This window comes from Porites lutea, chromosome 7 (assembly GCF_958299795.1).
Source record: "Porites lutea chromosome 7, jaPorLute2.1, whole genome shotgun sequence".
Taxonomy (NCBI): Eukaryota; Metazoa; Cnidaria; class Anthozoa; order Scleractinia; family Poritidae; genus Porites; species Porites lutea.
In genome coordinates, this window is record NC_133207.1 from 27,339,513 (window position 1) to 27,355,651 (window position 16,139).

The 16,139-nt window shown below is 39.5% G+C and overlaps 1 protein-coding gene across 1 annotated transcript; it reads left to right on the forward strand.

Moving 5' to 3' along the window:
• Window positions 1–11,536: 11,536 nt before the first annotated feature.
• On the forward strand, window positions 11,537–14,664 carry LOC140944174 (uncharacterized). Its single transcript, XM_073393302.1, has 3 exons — window positions 11,537–11,734; window positions 12,829–12,949; window positions 13,864–14,664. The coding sequence occupies exons 1-3, from the start codon at window positions 11,635–11,637 to the stop codon at window positions 14,120–14,122; spliced, it is 480 nt and encodes a 159-aa protein (XP_073249403.1). The 5' UTR covers window positions 11,537–11,634; the 3' UTR covers window positions 14,123–14,664.
• The last annotated feature ends 1,475 nt before the right edge of the window (window positions 14,665–16,139 follow it).

Below are 16,139 nucleotides of genomic sequence, written 5' to 3' on the forward strand. Positions count from 1 at the left end.
TTTGAGGACTATTCACCCCCTATGTTATTTCTTGTTCACGCGCAAACTACACTTGAAGTGATCGAAATTGTTGTTCAATTTCACTTCTTGAGTTCGAATCGAAACGACTGGTTTCCGCACTAAGTTGTGTATGTGCCGAATGTGCAGAATGTGTAAGTAGAACTACTACAGGATCTCACACTATTTAACTTAACGTCGGTACGTCGGCAATGGGTATGTGGGTTTGTAATTAGAGCTTCTTTGCTTGAGACCTAGGACTGTTAAGGTTATGATTTTCAACAGAAGAAAGATCATCTTCACTATGAAACCACAGGCAGCCCAAGCTCACGTCACGTGAAAGGATTAGATTAATTATTAGCGGTGTGCGAGCGGGGACGTGACTGTTCAACGAAAGCGGTATTGGGTTACATGGCGGCCGTGAATTTATAAAGGATTTGTATGGGAATCCACGTTATAGATTTAGGAAGATAAATACTCGTAGAAATTCTCAATAAAAAACGTCTTACCTTATTTACATGGTGTGTTCTTGCTTGCTGTGTGGTTATTTTCCCGATCCGGTGCGATTTTAGCGATTTTTTTCATTTCTGAGTTTCCACTACTAAAGAGAGAGCAAGGCCGAACACTTCCAATCTGGACAGCCCGCCGAACGAAGCCAAAAATTCCAGGTTAAAATATCCCCACGGCCAAAATTCCACCGCAGAATCCAACTACAAAGGTTAAACTTTCATTTCAACTTTCTAGCCACGCAATCGCATCCCTGCGAGCGACGCCAGGCGGCAGTTTGTTTCCCCGATGAAACAGTAAAACGTTGGGCCAGAACCGCGTACAAATCCACCACGACACAACGACCGTTGAAATCGGCTTGGTAACCTCGTCACGTTGACAAACAAAGACTCACGGGGTACACTAACGCAAATTGTCAACATGAATTTCTGTTCTCATCCTGTTGACAATTTGCGTTAGTGTACCCCGTGAGTCTTTGTTTGTCAACGTGACGAGGTTACCAAGTAGTTACTCTTTAGTAGTGGAAACTCAGAAATGAAAAAAATCGCTAAAATCGCACCGGATCGGGAAAATAACCACACAGCAAGCAAGAACACACCATGTAAATAAGGTAAGACGTTTTTTATTGAGAATTTCTACGAGTATTTATCTTCCTAAATCTATAACGTGGATTCCCATACAAATCCTTTATAAATTCACGGCCGCCATGTAACCCAATACCGCTTTCGTTGAACAGTCACGTCCCCGCTCGCACACCGCTAATAATTAATCTAATCCTTTCACGTGACGTGAGCTTGGGCTGCCTGTGATGAAACAGCCCGGCAAGTGTTTTATCAAAATATTACGCGTATCAGTAATCGTTCACTATTTTTTCTTTATTATAATTTTTATTTGCGTGATTTACGCCAGGTATTATTAAGCTATCAGTAAGTCTGTGTGCACATGAGGTCGCTTAAACATTGAAATTCCTAATTGAACCGTGACGGGGATTTCTTTGGAATCAACAAAACCCCGAAGTGAACAAACATCCATGACAAGAAAGTGCTTTTCAGAGAAAATAAATGTAAGACTAGTTTGACTTCCCTATAGCTTTATTTAGGACAGATAATTCTACAGAACTGTTCTATTTCGGTACCTGAAAAATCCCTTGTAACATTTCGCGTGCCATTAAATAACAATTACAACAAAACGAATGTTTGTTATAAGCACTGAATTCATTTTCCGCAGTCCTGCACCTCACACAATAGTCAAGGACATCACGTAGGTGTGGGTTAGAGAACGCCAAAAGAAATCAGTAGCCTGCGAGACAGGCGCCAGCTAGCCAGTTTTTCGGTTAGTTTTTAGCACAGTGCATGAAGGGAAGTTAAGTAACACGCGAAGGGGAGAGTAACGCTCCTCTCCTTTTTACCCTTCGTGTTGGCGTGTCCTCCGCACTGACCGAGCACAGCCCCAGGGAATTTTGTTCACAAATTGTGACCGAATACTGAGGTGAATAAGACATTTAGTGTAAAATAACAGGATTTAATGCTATTGAAATTCTACAAAAACAAACAACAACCAGAGGAACAACAAACAAAATGTTTATTTGTGCTCAAGATACAAAAAATAGTTTAACATTTTAAAAGTTCTTGCCGATAACGACTCAGCACAGCCACAGGTTAAAGGAGTGATGCTAATCTCGATGCAGAAACATATAACTGAATGAGGTCCGACGGGGATAACTGCAACATTTAACTATGCTCCGTCATACTCCAATATTAGCCTCCCACGCAGACGCTCCTAAGGCTTCCTTATGCATTTCTGCTTTTCTTTTGAGGGGATTAGGAACGCGCAACGAAGCACAAAGAGCGTTGGCTTCGGTCATGCTAAGACGATCTCTGCACGCAATGAGAAAGGTGTTGGCCGAACAGTACCATCAAATAACAAAAGGATAACAAAATGACTCTTTCTTTTAAGCATCGTGAATTAATTTTCCGCAATACTGTACCTCGCCTAATATAATGGGGAGCACATTACTTAGACGTGAGTTAACAACAGCGGAAAGAAGCGAGTAGCTCATGATCTCAGTAAAGATGAAATTGTCCACTGTTATGACATATTGCACAGGGTTCCGTTTATTAGCCGTATTGGCGATGTTGTGTGCAACTGTTTCTCACATTTACGCCAGGGATGAAACATGGGAGGAAGAACGATTCAAAGATCCCAACCCCGATCGAGTATCTGCTGATGAAATTCGCGAAAAAAACCGCCCTATTTTGAATAATGTAGCACGGAAATTGGAAATCGAAAAAAGGCTGAGCGCATTAGAGAAAAGGTACGTCTTTTTCTGTTTCCTCGCTTACTGAATAGATCCTTGATTCTTGATTCAGAGTCCTTGCCAAGGCTTTTGTTCTTCTTGGTCGTGGTAAGTCAACTGGTCACAAAATGCAAAGTAACTCTAATGAAAGTTTTCTACGGTTAAATTGTTTAATTTTTCCTTTTTTATCAACTGTTTGCAAGACGAGAAAACTCTACACTGACTGGTTACAGATGATTGAGAGGGACGTAAGTAAGCTGAGAAATAAGACGATTTTATTTCTCAATTGAATCTCAGTATAATTTCCATGTTGAGTAACCTGCCGGTTCGACATGTCGCTTTTCAGTGTAATACGAAATTTAAAGCAAACCATTCTCTCCTCAGTGATACCACTAGTTTTTGCCCAAAATGGTTGAAACTCTCGAAAAATATTTACTAACTCTTTAATAAGACTGTGCTGACTTATTGCAGCTTTCTATTTATACGACGATCTGCGGATCGTTCTTCAACAGATTTGCATTTAGGTTACAAGGTTGATGTCCTTTGATTTGTAAATTAAAGTTATTGTCACTGAGCGGCTGAGCGGAGACGAGAGGCTGGCGAAGTGGCAGAGAATACTGCCGCATGACGGCTTACAAATCGTTTTCATACAAGCTCAGAATTCAGTCGGGGTGTAAATAGTTTCACATACTTGGCTTAGAGACCGAGGAATATTCACCCCATAGGTTTTTTTTTTCTTGTGCAACTAGTGTACTTGAAGTGATCGAAATTGTTTTACATTGTCATGATCACTTCTTGAGTTCGAATTGAAACAAACTGCCACACGAAGAAGTGTATGTGTACCACATGATCGACACACTTTTGAAGGTAGGTCGGCAAAAAATGGGTGTGACGAACACAAGGGGCCGAGGCCGGGGCCGGGATGCATTATTGTTCTTTTCTTTTGTCGTTTTTTCTTAACCACAACATTAAATTTTAGAAATAATAATATAAAAAGAACAATGGACCCTGATCCTCACCCAGTCCCCGTGTTTTCACTTACTCCCATTGCCGATCGACCTTCAGAAGTGTAAGATCATGTAGTGTAACCTCATATAATATTTGTTAGAGATAATTGCAAAGAGAGAATAGATCCACTGAAGAAAGGAGTAAGATTTCAATGGCCTGACGGTTGTTAGCCAAGGATGTTAGCCGAAAATTGATTTTCATTTTTTGGCGTTATGTGCCTATTTAATTATGTTGAGCAAGAACCATGATGGCTTTGAGTTGAGACATAAAGAAATTTAAGGAGTACCTGTCGAGAGCTAACTTTGCTTTGGGCCAGCCTATGTACGGACGTAACTGCAAAGATGAATAGTAAAAAAGATGATCTTCTTTTTATGAACATGTGAGGCATCAATTATACCTGACTTCACGCATGCGTAAACGAGCCAACAAATAGAAAAAAACGTTCTTTTCTAACATGCATTTGTTGTTTGTTTGCCGACGCTTTTAATTTTCTTTTCCAACTTCCTCTCCCCAGTTTCTTCCCTGTTTTATTTTCTTGTTCTTACTGAGCGGTCAATTTAGGAGCCTGGAACAGGCTAACACGTCATTTCCGGTGACACGGATGATACGAATAAAAAAATTCTAGTGAGCTTGACGTTCGTGCCTAAATCAATTGTATTAATATTATTTTACATCTCTCAAATTTGTATGCAGTGGAACTTTGTTTCTGCTCAGATTTGAGATATTTCAGTCGCTTCGGTACGTGTGCTGTTTACTCAAAAATCGTTTAATACTGGTCTAAAAACAACATTTTTTCTCTACTGACATTCCATCTATGAATCATTTCCAAATGACCGCGGCGGGTTTTGTGCCACTTCTTTGCAATGAAGATATTGGCAAAAGACGTTCACATTTTACAATTTATAGCGGCACTCGAGCCCACATGAAGCAGGTGATGAATATTTAGATCTGTTCTTTGCGAGTTGGAAAGTTTTCCTCCAAAGCCACGTCCATCCGTCCACACGAATCCGGATATTTTTGAAATCGTATATATAAATATATGCATATTTACACGAATCGACCGAATCGGCCTTTCGTCAACACGAATCCGTTCACCGAAACCGCTTCACATCCGAGTAAAAAAAACATGCAGTTTCAAAAATGTTCCAATTCGTGTGGACGTGGCCTAAAATTAGCTTTACCGCAGTGTACCATTAAATAGTTATGCAGGGATGGAGTGTTATTTTGTTAGATGGATGCACGGAGACTGCAAGATCCGGATGTATGTCTTGCTTTAATCCCCTTCCGAGTAGTGGTATGTTTGTGCATAAGCAGGTTTCGTCCTTTGAAACAAGTATCGTCTTGTCTGGTAGCTTGTCTTAGAGGGCCTGGGGATTGTGGGAAATAAGTCATGATGAGGGCCAACATTTTTTTCTGCACGTGGAAACGGCAGGGACAGCCAAAAACATGCCGGGCCAAAATAGAACTGAACCAGCCCTCGCCCCGTCTAATTTATGACTGGTCCCTAACTATTCTATTGGTAGGATTAAGTGCTCTGTCGAATTGAATTCCTTGATTATAAACTTGGGGGTCTATTACAGCCGACATCGAAATAGCCCTGGAACTGCAATGATCGTACCAATTAATCTCCGTCATTGTTGGAAGTAGCTGCGTTGTTCCTTCTTTTCTTATCGTCCGCGACGTCTTAGCCTCGTTTTTAGAAAATAAAGCTATTTAGGACGGTGCGGTGAACCGTCATCTATGCATGGAGTGCTGTGAAGTTCACTTCCCCTTTTTTCCAGGTTAAAACCTTGATGTACTCTCTTGATGATGATAACAGTATACTATTATAATATACATTTTATTTATCACTTTTGTTCACTATCTTTCCCGCAGGCTTAAGGCTCTACCAAGAGAATTGCACGATTCACTTTTAGCTTCCCTTCTAGGTTGGTATTCTAACTAATTAGGCGCAGCTCAAATGCCACATTTCACATGTGCAGAATCTAGCTAATGTAAATGGGCGAGATCATTTTTACGGTTTTCCTCATCAGCAATAAGTTCGGAACATGTGATCAAGGCGACGTTTATTGTGAACCGAGCCTAAGGATTATTTACTAAAAACAATGGAAAACAAGACCTTGCAAATCTATAATATTACACTGTAAGTAGCAGATATTTGATACTGATTTGTACTTCTGCTTCATTGATATACAAAGAACTTTTTAAGAAGCTTCAAGAGTTTGATTCTAGGATATTCCTTTTTTATTTTTCAATTTTTCAATAATTAACAAATAATTAATTATCTTGTTAGAGATAAAAGAATTATTCTATGAAAAGACATCCGAGAAGTTTCTTAAAAACAGATATAACAATATAATAGGAGATTAAGGATTAAGAGCGGAAATCCTCATACAGGCCTTATTTCATGCTCTCTTGCTCATGGATAGTATGCTTCTCAAGCTATTTTTAGTAACAGAATAGCAGGTGTTTTCCACAATTTTGAAAAATGTTATATATCTCAAGAGTTTCTGATTTTATTTTATCCTTGTAAAGAATCGTTTAGATATCACTGTTATATATCTCCCTTCTATCTCATATTTAATAATAAAAATAAAATTTGGTGCCAAATATGCAACGTCAAAAAAAAAAAAAAAAAAACGGCCATGATCCGGATAAATAAAAACATCAACTTTTAGTTTTAGGCGACTATTAGACTGTAAAAATTTTATTTAGGGCAATCCAATTAAGAAAAATTACTAATTAAATTCGATTTGCTATCCATTTTGTCACTAAGAATGTGACTCATCATTATTTCAACAAACATCCAACTGAAGCATCTAGCTGATCTCAGTCACAAAACTGTTGTTCAGCCAAGTGTAAGAGAATCCAAGACAGTCTTGGATTCTGGATTCCACGCCGTGGAATTTGTATTCCAGGTACTGGATTCTAGTCTTTGTCAGTGGAACCTGGATTCTGGATTCCAATCGTTAGTGGGATTTCGGATTCCGTAAGCTGTATTCCGGAATCCAAAGCCCAGGATTCAGGAGTTCACAAACAAAAATTTCTCAGATTCCAGATTCACTTGTTGCACTAGTCAGAAAATCCCCTATTAAGTTACTAAGTGCTCAGGGTCAATTTTCACTATTCTAGAAGACCCAGGAAAAGAGGACGAGGGAGCAGCTTGGAAGACAAGAGAATCTGGACCCAAAGGAGCAAAAAGAGGAATCGCGCAGGACGAACCTGGGACATCAGGGGTGAACTACGTTCGTTGGGGAAGAACCACATGTCCTAGTGGCGCTCAGATGGTTTATAAAGGTGAAGGAGTGAGCAAAAGTTCACGACAACTTACTTATTAAAGACGTTGCCATAACAATATTATATTTTTTCTTTTAACGAAACAAGCGAGCGAACTTTGTTTTCCATGCTTTGATTGAACAATATACATCTGTCTGGATTTGAAAAATGTAGCGCCAGAATTATTAATACTTTACTATTTTTTGATATAATATTTTCAGTGCAAAAATCCTCTAATGACAAGCTGCAGTAGACATAAAATCATGTGTTTATGATTTTCTAAATTTGTTAAAGAGATTGAGAGGCCTAATTTCTGTGCTTTTCAAATGTTGTCAATTCCATTGCTAAAATCTGTCACTTCTTTTGCAATTAAGAGGAACTTGCAGTTAAGTTACCGTCTTTAGCACTAACTAGCGACTTTTATCTGTTTAATTAAAATCTCCTGTAGTCCCTTAACACCTAACGACGACCTGATACCCAGGCTAAGGTCAATTTGTTAAAAAATTAACGCACTATTTTTTAATATAAATTTCTGAATGTACTGTTCCGCAAATCCAGACATTACATTAACTGTGTATTACACAAATCCAACTTATTATGACTTTCAAACGTCCGATATAATGCCACTAGGGACCTTGAAATGATTGGCTATCTTTAGTTCGCGAGATCTTACAAATCGTTCTTTCAGCCAGTCATATAATTGGCTTGTTTGCTATGTTTGCAAGTCTAGTAATTTCTTCATTTTGTCTTGAAACGCACACGTAGGTGAATTTGACTTCAATTTTGCCTATGAAAAAAAGAAACTTGGTAAAGCATTTGGTTATGTCATAACAGAAGACGTGAATACGGTCTGTCACGGATTTAGAGTTGCTCCTCTGTGATGAGTCAGAATTAATATTTATGAGGTCTAAGAAATGGCTGTACATTTTATTTCGTTAGTTTTCGATAATTTACTTTTTGTACTTTTAGGTCAAATGGGTGGAGCACATTACAGTCACCAGGGTGGGGGGTGAACTACCCTTGCCTTCCAGAAGATCCCAAGTATGACAAGTACACAGGTAGCAGTTACGGGGTAACATACCTTTACGGCACTGAATATGAGGTATTAAGTACCCACCTTTTTGGTAAAAGGCTCCGAGATTATGATGCGCCATGCGTTGTCTGCTTCGTCAAGTCACGTGGTTCAATGCTGATGATGCCTGCTAAGAATAACTGTCCTTCTGGATGGACCGAGGAGTATCATGGGTACCTGATGACTGCATTTCAGAACTACAAGCATTCAAGTGACTTCGTCTGTGTTGACGGGGATCCAGAGTATGTGGCTGGTAGCCAAAGTAACAGGGATGGTGCCTTGCTTTACCCAGTGCAGGTCGCTTGTGGCAGTTCATCGCTCCCGTGTCCACCTTATATCAGCGGTCGAGAACTGACATGCGCTGTGTGCACCAAGTGACGGGGAAACGTAGCAGCTATCGATGAACTGATTTAACTGTCATAATCCGCGTTTAAGTGTGTAAGCAAAACCTAAAAAGATTCTGAAAAAAGCCCAATTGTAACTTAACATGATCCATAAGTAAAACTGCAATAAAAATAAAGTGGAATTTATGGGGTTTTTTTTAAAAAAAACCTATGGGTAAAAAAAGCACATTTGTAACCTACCATGAGCTGAATAAAGTGGGATCATATATTCCTTAAAAAAGCTCTTAATCCTTTGTTGTTAGAGTTACAGAGAAGGGTTTCAAACGCGTTCACCGTACCCTTATACGCAGCAAGTCAGAAACTATCTAACCACTGATAGATTTTTTGAGAAAACAATCAGCCACTTTAGTCTACAGTCTAGGGGCGTCCTCCATTTTCGTTTACTTTGATTGCCCTCGTGAGCTGATTAGTATTTATTCCTCCCACAAAATCAATTTTTACAATAACTGAGCGAATCCTTGCGCGCTGATTGGTCGAGAGCTATGGTCTATGAGAGTATAGACCATGGAAATGACGTACATGTCACATGGTGCTGGTTGTTTTGTTTTTGGTTTTTCGTAAAAAAATAAATGTTATTGTGAAAAACAAATTGATCACAATTTTCTATGGTCTACACTCTTATAGACCATAGAAATGACGCTATAAAATGTTGTAAACTTTGCAGTGAAACCACTCGACTGCGGCTGGTGGTTCCACTTGAGTTTTGGTCTATAAGAGTGTAGACCATGGGAAATTGTGGTCCATTTGTTTTTTACAATAACGACTTATTTCTCGCGTGCTGATTGGCTAATTAGGGACTTTAAGATCCAACGACGCGGACGACAACGAGAACGTCAAAAAACAATTGGTTTGATTAGCAAAACAACAACTTCGCACGTGCATCACACTTTTTTGTACATTTTTTTCCCATTTTTGCACGACTACGACGTGAAAATGCCTAATATCGCGTATTATGGAGGACGTAAACAACCAACGACGAAATTTTATTTATCTTTCTGAGCTTCAATTTGGTCCCTTGAAATTCAGCTTCAGGGGGGTTCGCCTACAATTGACAAAGTAAGTGGGTAGGAATAATCGCTATAAAGACTGAAAGAACGCAAATTCACTTTTAAGCGACGTTCTTGTCGCCGTCGCCTCGTTGGATCTTAAAGTCCCTATTGTTATGATCAATAAGAAGACAGACATGCAGCGGACAGACACATAAACTTTAATTTGTACAAGACGCGGTCATTTGCAGAACGCCGTATGCCAAACTTCGATGTTTTTCTTTAGTTTAGAAGATTCAATTTCTGTCTCGGCTAAGAAAAATAGCCAGATTGCTCTGACGCAAGTCTTCATCCTGTTTGGATTCTCTACAAATAGCTCAAGCAGAGGAAACTGAACAAAAACGCGTAGTTTCCAAAAGCGGAGACCACTTGCTATAAATTGGGACTGTAATACTATAGGGACCAATGGATTTGTTATTGTCCATTTGAGATATGTATGAATCAACTTCAACTGAAGTAACAAGGAAGAGAAACATTGAGTCAGGAAAATTGCCCTTCAGAAAAGAGGTTGGACAACAGTTCCCACACGGAATGTTTTTGTCAGTGTTTTTACCCACATTAACAAAGAAATTATTAAAAATGTTGGCAATAGCACAGGGATTGTCAACAGTTTTTCCACTCTCTAGAATACTGGGAATGTAATCAGCTTTAGCTTTACTAATGTTGATGATTGATCTAATTTCAGACCAGATTTTTTTCATATTATTCATATCATTCGGTCAAGAGTTGACATGCGCGGTGTACACCAAGTAATGGGTGAATGCCTAGTAAATGCCTTTTACAGAGGCTTCCAATGAGCTACGTGAACAAAAGAAAAAGGATTTCATTAGTAAACTTACAATACCCTATAAAAATAAACAACAACAGTGCGACAAAAAAATAAGAAGCTTCGATATCTGGCGCACAAGTAAAGCAAAGAGTTCGCTGTCAATTAATACGGGAGAAATAACAATAAAGAAATAATATATATTGATAGACAATTTATTTCTTTTCTTTGAATTCCGACCATTTTACTCTTAAATCCTTTTGAGACACCTTTTGGTGTTGGACTTCATTATGTTGAAAAAGAGGGCTTCATAATACAGTCTTTCAAGAGCCATAATAGGACATTGTCCTATTATGGCTCTTGCTCTCGTGCAACGATATATAAGCTATACATTGGTAATACCGATAGAAACCAGCAACCACTGCTATGCAGCCAAAGTGTTTTACGCCGTCATGGACCCTCGATCCACAACTCTGATGGTCTGCCTAGCTGCGCAGCGCAAATCATCAGAGTGCGCGGGGATAAGCATTCCTTGCTTGTACAAGCCGGTCACGCGATTAATTAGTTAGAAAACAAACAATCGAGTTGCCACTGAGTTAAAGTGGCACCTTTGCGACCCTTACACTGCCGGACGAAAAAACAGCTGGCAAAATTGAAGAAAAGGCATGATTTTATCACTTAACACTCAACCCTGTGTCCTATATTAAGAATAACGGTGCTCACTCAATTTTCAACGTGCCCTAGTAACGGTGCAAAACCGAATTATGCTGCCTTTATTTTTTCTAGGTTAGTAACTGAGCTGATACTGTCACCCGTATGCCCTCCTGCCCTGATTTTGATTTCAACCACTTCTCACTACCAACCGTATCCTTTGATTTTTACTGGCGAGAATCTCCTAGCTAATTGAATACCTTTATATCTTCCGTTGCAGAATTAAATCTGTTTCTTTTTTGCCATTAAGAGGAATTAGTTGGAGCAAATTTACACCTTGTAAGAAGAAACTAAATCCGGTTGATTAGTGTTGACATTTCTAGGCTTGTTAATTAGTTAATAACAGGGTGTTTATCCACCTGTTATGCCGGGTCACAGGTTACTCCAGGAAGTTTGAATCATCTCACCGTTTTTCCCGACAGTAAAATTGTGATTTGTTTCAACACTGGGTGACAATAGACAATGAAATCATCAGCTAATCCGCGTCTCAGCGAAAAACGGCCTACGTTTCGGAAAAGAAACACAAGAGGTTTTAAAGACTGTTATGAGCAATGGCTGTAAACGTTTTAAAAGCACTTCTCATCCTATTCTGTTTTGCTGGTGACATAAGTTTTCTTCGAGCTGGTCCTTTGGGTAAGAGACACTTAAAAGGTAAGAGTTTTTTCACGCTGGCTACACCCCCGCTATTTTAAAATGTATAGCGCTTTTTGGAATCATTAAGTTTGCTCTTTACGAAAGAATAAGAGTTAAAAAGGCAAACCAGCCACGGCCAACATCGTTCTCCCCCTTGCGAATTAATGGCAACGAATCGGATGTCCAGTAAGCTGTGCTTTTAGTGTTAGATGAAGTGTCGTCTTTACTACATTGATAATAAATATATAATCATGAAAAATGTTCATAGAGAAAGGGCAGTAGACAGAGCGAACGCAAAGTTTAAGACAAGTTACTTGCCTGAAAACTGGTTGTTGTTTTTTGTGTCATGTGGTCTATTTGTTCTATTGAACAACTGACTGGTAAAACGGTTTTTGAAGACTTTTAGGTGTTGAATATGTAAATTCTGTGTCTTAACAAACAACAGTCGTTTTGTTGATTATACGTACTACTTCTTAGTCATGGTTCCTCTGTTTAAAGCACACACAATGTTGATCACACCTTTCATGTATGCGCATCTTTAGTTGATTCAGCTACGCCCTGTTTCATTCTTGATTGTAAGCTAGTCCTATTATTGCCGCGGTCATTGGGTGACAGACGGCTGATTAACTCCACCTTAACTGCAAACATCACTTAAAAAAAACCGTCTCACCTTAGAGAGAGCCCCACTTAAAACATGTGACGCGGTAGCTTTTACACAGCCTGCGTCGGAAAGGGATCCCAGGCGGGCGAGAAGACTGTTCGTAAGTATATAGTAAAGTTGAGGCGCGCGTCAAGAGCGTAGGAGCGCTTGCTGCTTAGGCTTAGCAAGTTCGTTGGTGTTATCGGCTTCCGTTCGCACGAGAACAATTGTGAACGGATATTCCGCAAACCTTCAGTCAGAGTAAACCTGACTTTGTACTAGTTTACGGTGTTACAAAGACTCACGTGGACTATGGACTAAAAGAGCCTTCCACCATGTAGTCGATAAAACATGTCCTAATCATAGATCGTATATTGTTAGAGAATCTTTATGTTTTTTTGATGGATCCTAGTCTGCTCTTAATCTATCTTCATTTCTTTCTTTACATGATAAAAACTTTTATTTTTCCCAGGTCACATTCGCGTTCGAAGGGGTTTCCGTTCATACTTCTACAATTACTTGGATGAAATTGCTATGGCAACGTGCGCAGCAATTCCCAGCAATGGACCAGGTCTTATATACGCCATCAGAAGGTAACTATGGTAACAAACTAACCCTTATATAGATCGTGTATCCATGATGTCACGGTGGCCATATTGCTGTATAAAAAATGCAACGGCAACCGTGTTGGTGAACAGAAAAAAATCCTGTAGGGATTTAACTCTTTCATATGTAAAAAAATTCTTTTTTGCAAGAAATTTGCATAGCTGCAGACCATGTGAGCACACAAAAACAATCTATAAGCCCTAAATCACTCATTTAGCTCCCTAAATCTCCTTTTTTTTTAAATCAGCCCAAGAAAGATCAATGGGACAGAGACATAAACACCCAGTCGCGCCCTGGAGATATGTGAATTTCACCGAAGTTATTTTTAGACCAATTAAACGCTTGAAATTAATTGGAAATTGGTTCAGGAGAGGTCCGCAAACCTCTACTTTGTTTTGTCAAGAGCGAAAAGAATAATGGGGCATTATGTTGTCTTGGTGTCAGTGTCGCCAGTACAATTTACTGTATTGTTTGCTTTGTTGAAATCGCGTGTGGACTTAAGAGTTTCAAACAACTGATTAAAATGTTCGGACGACTCGGAAATTAGACTGCCCTTTAATTACTAGACTGCAAAACAGTCCGTATTTTTGCGTATTCAAGTACGCGCGAGCAGTCAAACAAAAGGTCTGGAACGGGACTGAAAACAGAGAGCGAGACTGGGGAGAGATGCTGAAAATAATTTTCCTCTCGCCTCACACGCTTCGCGTGCGTAAGACTCTTACGCCACACTTTACCGATTTCTTTACTGATTTTGAGAAAAAAAACCGACTGTTTTGCAGTCTATTTAATTACAACGTCTAAAAATAACTTAAATGAATTTACATATCCCGGCCAACACACTAAGATTCACTTTCTGTCCAATTTTTCTCTCTTGATCATTCTTACTTTCGATCTATTTCAGGACCTGCGGTGAAAAGGCAAACTGTAAAGACATTTGCACTGATCCTAAATTACGTCAGCAGGGGCCAAAGGAAGTACGAAAACTCACATGGGATTGCACGGAGTCTATTCACGTGTATAAAAGACAGCCGTCGCTGGCTGACAACTACGATGAATATGCTGATTCTCATAAGTTAGGCCTGGCTGTGTTTCGCCATCACTCGTGTGCTATATCCAAATGTGGACCAAACTATTGTTGCTGCAGAGCAGTTGCTTTGTAAATTTCTTGCTGTTTCCCTTAAAATCATCCTCTGGAGTTGCTCCCATTAAAACGTGTTAATCAAATGTAGGGTCATGTAAGCAGCACTGAATGTCTACCTGCTCAACATTGAGCGCAACCTGAATCCAGAACATGGCGATTACTACACTTCGGCCTTTTATCTACAGGTATCATCAGACTAAATGTAGCTACTTCTCGTTTGGTCTGTGCTGTACCGCACTGTTTAATTGTAGTCGGGTGGTGTTGTGCGAAACGTTCCTCAGAGTGTTGTGCGCATGTCGCACCGTGTGGCTACAGGCCTAGTAATTTCATAAATTGCGTGCGGTGGTCACATATTTGTTATGGCATTGAAAGTCTGTGCTTTAAGACCGTCCACTGAGTGAAATTCGTGTGGGTGTACGGTCTCCATAAAAGGGGTCAAATAAAGCCTGAGCCATACCCAGACTGGTCCCCTTTAGGCATTTTATTCTAATTTTTAGACTAGCATCTTTTTGGGAGTCCCCCCCCCCCCGGACGTATACTATCACCTGAAGAACATGAATAATAGGTATTAGGTAATAGGTTATAATAATCCAGCAGATACGCATTAGGGAAACCCGAATTGCTATTGCAGATGTAGTAACCTACTGGAATTTGTAGTCACTTATTGTAATGAATTACCAGTAAAAGGAAACGAAAAATTGTATAAGCTTTGTTTTTGGTGAACCATAGGATACATTGTGGCCACAATTTAAGTAAAAGGATTAACATATAATGCAAGCCAACCCTAATCAGTGAAATTTTTCCTCCACAGTTTAGTGTGGAAGTGTAGCCTTGAACTCATTACAGTGAATTATAATACGGGTGGGGTTGTGCAGGGGAAATGTGTATGGTCTCATGGTGCTACGGTTCCGTCCAACCACCCGGTCAGCATCTCAAATTTATAGGAAATAAAGCAATGGAAGAAATTTTAGTCAATGAGAAATGTGCTGACGTCTTGGAATAACTAATCAGGGATAGCTTAGCTATTGAATATTCAACATCATTAAGTTACCTCTACTTTTTACGAAACACCATCTACAATAATTATTCAAAGTTTGTTTGAATTAAAAGTGTCGTTAAAAAAGCACAAAATTAAGCGGCTAAAGTTCAACATGCTAAATTTATAATAACGTGCTGTCATAACGTTACCCTGCGTTCACAAATCAGTGAGCGCGCTTATCACTTACTTAACAAGCCAACCAAAAAACATCCAGAGAGTGCTTCACTAAACTGACAATTTAACCTCAAAATATATACAGAACGCGGGAACAAATAATGTCACAAGTAAACCACGAACAGAAAGCACAAGAGCCACTAGTTCAAACCACAAAATTGTGCCAGTCACACTCCCTAAAGCTCCGTTCGCACTTAGCGGCTGGCCATCTGGCCCTTATTCGAGCTGAATGTGAACGTTACTATTTTTCTTAGATCGATTTAACTGATAGATCAAACCTGGATCGCTTGAGGTGGTGGTCTGAGATAGATACCACAAAACACATAAATCCAGAGAGAGTGCAAAGCATTTAAATGTTGTTAATATAAGAATCCAAACTCAACAGAGAAAGAGAGAGAGTGAGTGAGATAGTACAGCCTAACAAAACCATTAAACCTGGAAGCTCAGAAGTAGCTATCTTTTCTCTCATAACGGAGTTGGTCATCGTATGACAGCAACAATGCCATCTTATATCCACAAAGCGCGAGTGGAATAATTGTTTTATTAAAAACGCAGCACAAAATATCGAGAACTCTTCGCCTTTATTTGTAAAAACAACCGATTTTCAGCTTGTTTTAAAGTTTGAGCAGTCGCGTACAGTTACCATATTTGGAGAGCATGGTATAATTAACAATTATTCCTCGTGCCCGAATGAGCTCTCAGAGTCAATAGCCCATGAGGCCGAAGGCGAAATGAGGGCGAGAGGATTGCACGAGCAGAGTTGCCTATGGTTTTTTTGACGTTATCCTTGACACTGATCAAAAAGATTCGCGGCCTCAGGGCA

Excerpts from the sequence above, each read along its gene's own strand:
- LOC140944174 (XM_073393302.1), top strand. The coding sequence starts at position 11,635 with ATGGCTGTAAACGTTTTAAAAGCACTTCTCATCCTATTCTGTTTTGCT. Across the intron at positions 11,735-12,828 it reads GGGTAAGAGACACTTAAAAG|GTCACATTCGCGTTCGAAGG; the intron begins GTAAGAGTTTTT and ends TATTTTTCCCAG. Across the intron at positions 12,950-13,863 it reads CTTATATACGCCATCAGAAG|GACCTGCGGTGAAAAGGCAA; the intron begins GTAACTATGGTA and ends GATCTATTTCAG.